This window comes from Manacus vitellinus, unplaced genomic scaffold, assembly GCF_001715985.3.
Source record: "Manacus vitellinus isolate BGI_N305 unplaced genomic scaffold, ASM171598v3 scaffold_12_pilon, whole genome shotgun sequence".
Lineage (NCBI taxonomy): Eukaryota > Metazoa > Chordata > Aves > Passeriformes > Pipridae > Manacus > Manacus vitellinus.
In genome coordinates this window covers 17,509,704-17,512,344 of record NW_021938949.1, presented here as the reverse complement: position 1 = coordinate 17,512,344, position 2,641 = coordinate 17,509,704, and the positions used below count along the sequence as shown (strand labels likewise).

Sequence of the window (2,641 nt, the reverse complement as noted above, 5' to 3'; positions counted from 1 at the left end):
GGGGACAGGGCCAGGGATGGGTAGGGAAAAGCCCCAGGAGACAGGGAGAGGTGACAGGGTGAAGGACCTGTGTGGGGATGGGGCTCCGTGGTGGCTGTGACAGCAGGGTGTCCCCGCAGGCCAAGTACCTGGCACAGATCATCCTGGTGGGGGCCCAGGTGGTGGGACGGGCCTTCATGCGGGCGCTGCGCCAGGAGTTCGCAGGTAGGAGCTGGTATACTGCTCCGAGTGCTCTGTGTGCCCACACTGCCCTGCCCCGGCTCTGCTCTGCACCCCCACCCTTCCCCAGGAGCCCCAGTGCTCCCCGTGCCCACACTCTGCCCGCAGAGGACACCTGCCAGGCTGTCACAGGGTGACAGTCCTCACCTGCCTCCCAGTGCTCGCCTGATGGTGTTCATCTCAACCCAGGCTCCCAGCAGCCTTCCCAGGCTCCAGCTTGGCTCTGGCACCGCTGCCAGGCTCCCAGAGATCCCAGCACCCCAAAGGGCACAACAGGATAATCCCTGGGACAGGAGAGCCCCACCCCTGCCCTGCCTGCAGCAAACAGTGCTCCCCCAGCCCCTGACACATCCCCAGCACTTGGATCACATCCAGGGGTGACTGGAGGGGGGCAGAGGGGGACACTGGGCTCTGAGCACCTCAGAGCCTGAGGGCTTTGCTGCCTGACCCCCCCCAAGGCCTGGGGGTCGCAGGGATCAGTGTGGGGGTCTCATGGCCTGGGTGTCTCCGGCAGCGAGCCGGGCAGCAGCCGATGCACGAGGACGCTCCGAGAGGCCCCAGTCTGCTGCTGCCTCCAGGATCATTGGCATCAGCCTCCAGGAAGCTCAACAGATCCTCAACGTCTCCAGCCTCAACCCTGAGGAGATCCAGAAGGTAGAGGGCCCCTCAGAGTCGGGGAGAGAGGGAGGGAGGGCCCTGTCTGCCTTGAGGGTGCTGCCTGGCATGGGGGTGACAGCTGTTCCCCAGTGCTGTCCTGGGCCCAGTTAATCCCAGCTGGAGGATTCCTTGCCCCAGCTGGAGCAACCCTCGGGGCTTGGCCTCTGCATCTGCCCAGTGGGGCTGCTCAGGAAAGGGGACGTGGGATCCCCGGAGGTGCCCGACCGGGAATGTGGGAACTCACAGTGGAGTCAGGCAGAGCAGACATGTCCCCAGGATCACACCTGTCACCTCCAGCAATGCTGCAGGGAGTGGGAGGCCCCCAGGGCTTGGGAATGGGGAAGGTGGAGATTAATCTGAGCCGGAGCTTCTCTCGGCAGAACTACGACCACTTGTTCAAGGTGAACGACAAGTCTGTGGGAGGCTCCTTCTACCTGCAGTCCAAGGTGAGCGAGGGAGCAGCGGGGGCTGCACCTCTGTGGGCACCTTCCCCTGCCTGGGATTCGGGACAGGCAGAGCCCGAGCACCCCTGTGGGTGAGGCAGTGAGGGGAGGTGTCACCCCATCCCTGTGTGTCACCCCCATGTCCACAGGTGGTGAGAGCCAAGGAGCGGCTGGACGAGGAGCTCCGCATCCAGGCCAAGGGCGACAAGGAGAAGGAGCGGAAAGCTGAGACGTGACTCCTGCCACCCCTGGACCCTGCGTCCCTCTCACCCTTAACTTATAGGTGGCCAATAAACACCGTGTCCTCCAGCACCTGGCCTGGCTGCTCCGTGCCTGGGGAGGGAGCAGGGACTTGCCCACTGCTGCCCCCGAGGGATCAGCCCCTGCCCTGGGGACAAGGAGGGGGGAGGCAGCTGGGGAAGAAGGGGTGTCCTCAGGGTATCAAGGGCTGCCAGGGCTCAAATGGCACTGGAGGAGGCTCTGGGAGCTATTTTTGGGCGGGGTTGGATGCTCTTGGACTGAGTACACGGATACCTCTGGCTCCATACCCCAGGGGTGCTGTGCCATTACCCTTCTCCCACCGTGGATGACTGCTGGGTTGAGGGGGACACACACGCTGTGGCTGTCCCCTCCTGCAGCTCATCCTGCTGCAGGGCTTCACTGGTGCCAAGGCTCCCTGAGCAGGAGTGTGGGGACACAGCCAGGGGTCAGTCACAGCCAGCTGTTCCCCCCCCCAGGTCACACCCACCCTCTCCAGCACTCCTCTGCCCCCAGCATGGGCTCCTCACTGCTGTCACCACAGCCGCGGCATTGAAACAGGAACTTACTTCAACTTTATTGTTTTCTTAATAAACTTCCTCTCCCCTGGACGAATATAGTGTTACAGTCGTTAGCTTATCTCGTACTTGTGCAGTCCTTACACGCTACGCTAACAGCGATGGAGCCCAACAGGAGGAAAATAAAAACAACCCAGAAACTACGATAGAAAGGCACTTCGAGACCGTTAAAATACTGATGTCCTGGAATGTGCAACAACAAACCGACGAGGAGCGAGGAGACGTTACACCGGCCGGGGTGGCCTGGTCGATGGCCCGCGGCCATGCTGGGCTGGGGCAGCGCCGGGCGGCCGCCGGTGAGAGCAGGGAGACCGGCTCCCTGCGGGGCACGCGTGGCTGGGGCTCCTCAGCATGGAGGGGCAGCACTGGGGAGACCCCCACGGTTCGGAGCGGGACGTGGGTGGGGGTCCTGCCAAGCAGTGGGACGTACATATGACCCCCAGGAGAGGCTTTGAGCTGCGCCCACGCTGAGGCTGGGCACGCTGC

The 2,641-nt window shown here is 63.3% G+C and overlaps 2 protein-coding genes across 2 annotated transcripts in view; one reads left to right on the top strand and one right to left on the bottom strand.

Moving 5' to 3' along the window:
- The first annotated feature begins 46 nt into the window (after positions 1-46).
- On the top strand, positions 47-2,188 carry PAM16 (presequence translocase associated motor 16). Its single transcript, XM_008930430.3, has 4 exons — positions 47-204; positions 734-873; positions 1,257-1,322; positions 1,469-2,188. Exons 1-4 carry the CDS (start codon positions 78-80, stop codon positions 1,553-1,555), a joined length of 420 nt encoding a protein of 139 aa, XP_008928678.2. The 5' UTR covers positions 47-77; the 3' UTR covers positions 1,556-2,188.
- Positions 2,165-2,641, bottom strand: part of GLIS2 (GLIS family zinc finger 2) — a 14,204-nt gene continuing 13,727 nt past the window's right edge. The window contains exon 6 of the mRNA XM_029957867.1: positions 2,165-2,183. Coding sequence (XP_029813727.1) covers positions 2,165-2,183 — 19 coding nt within the window. The remainder of the gene's footprint in view (positions 2,184-2,641) is intronic.

What these genes read in the sequence shown, in the direction of transcription:
- PAM16 (XM_008930430.3), top strand. Translation starts at nt 78, where the DNA reads ATGGGGCTCCGTGGTGGCTGTGACAGCAGGGTGTCCCCGCAGGCCAAG. An exon ending in GCTGCGCCAGGAGTTCGCAG is followed by an intron (nt 205 to 733) that starts GTAGGAGCTGGT and finishes TGTCTCCGGCAG; the next exon opens with CGAGCCGGGCAGCAGCCGAT. An exon ending in CCTTCTACCTGCAGTCCAAG is followed by an intron (nt 1,323 to 1,468) that starts GTGAGCGAGGGA and finishes CCATGTCCACAG; the next exon opens with GTGGTGAGAGCCAAGGAGCG.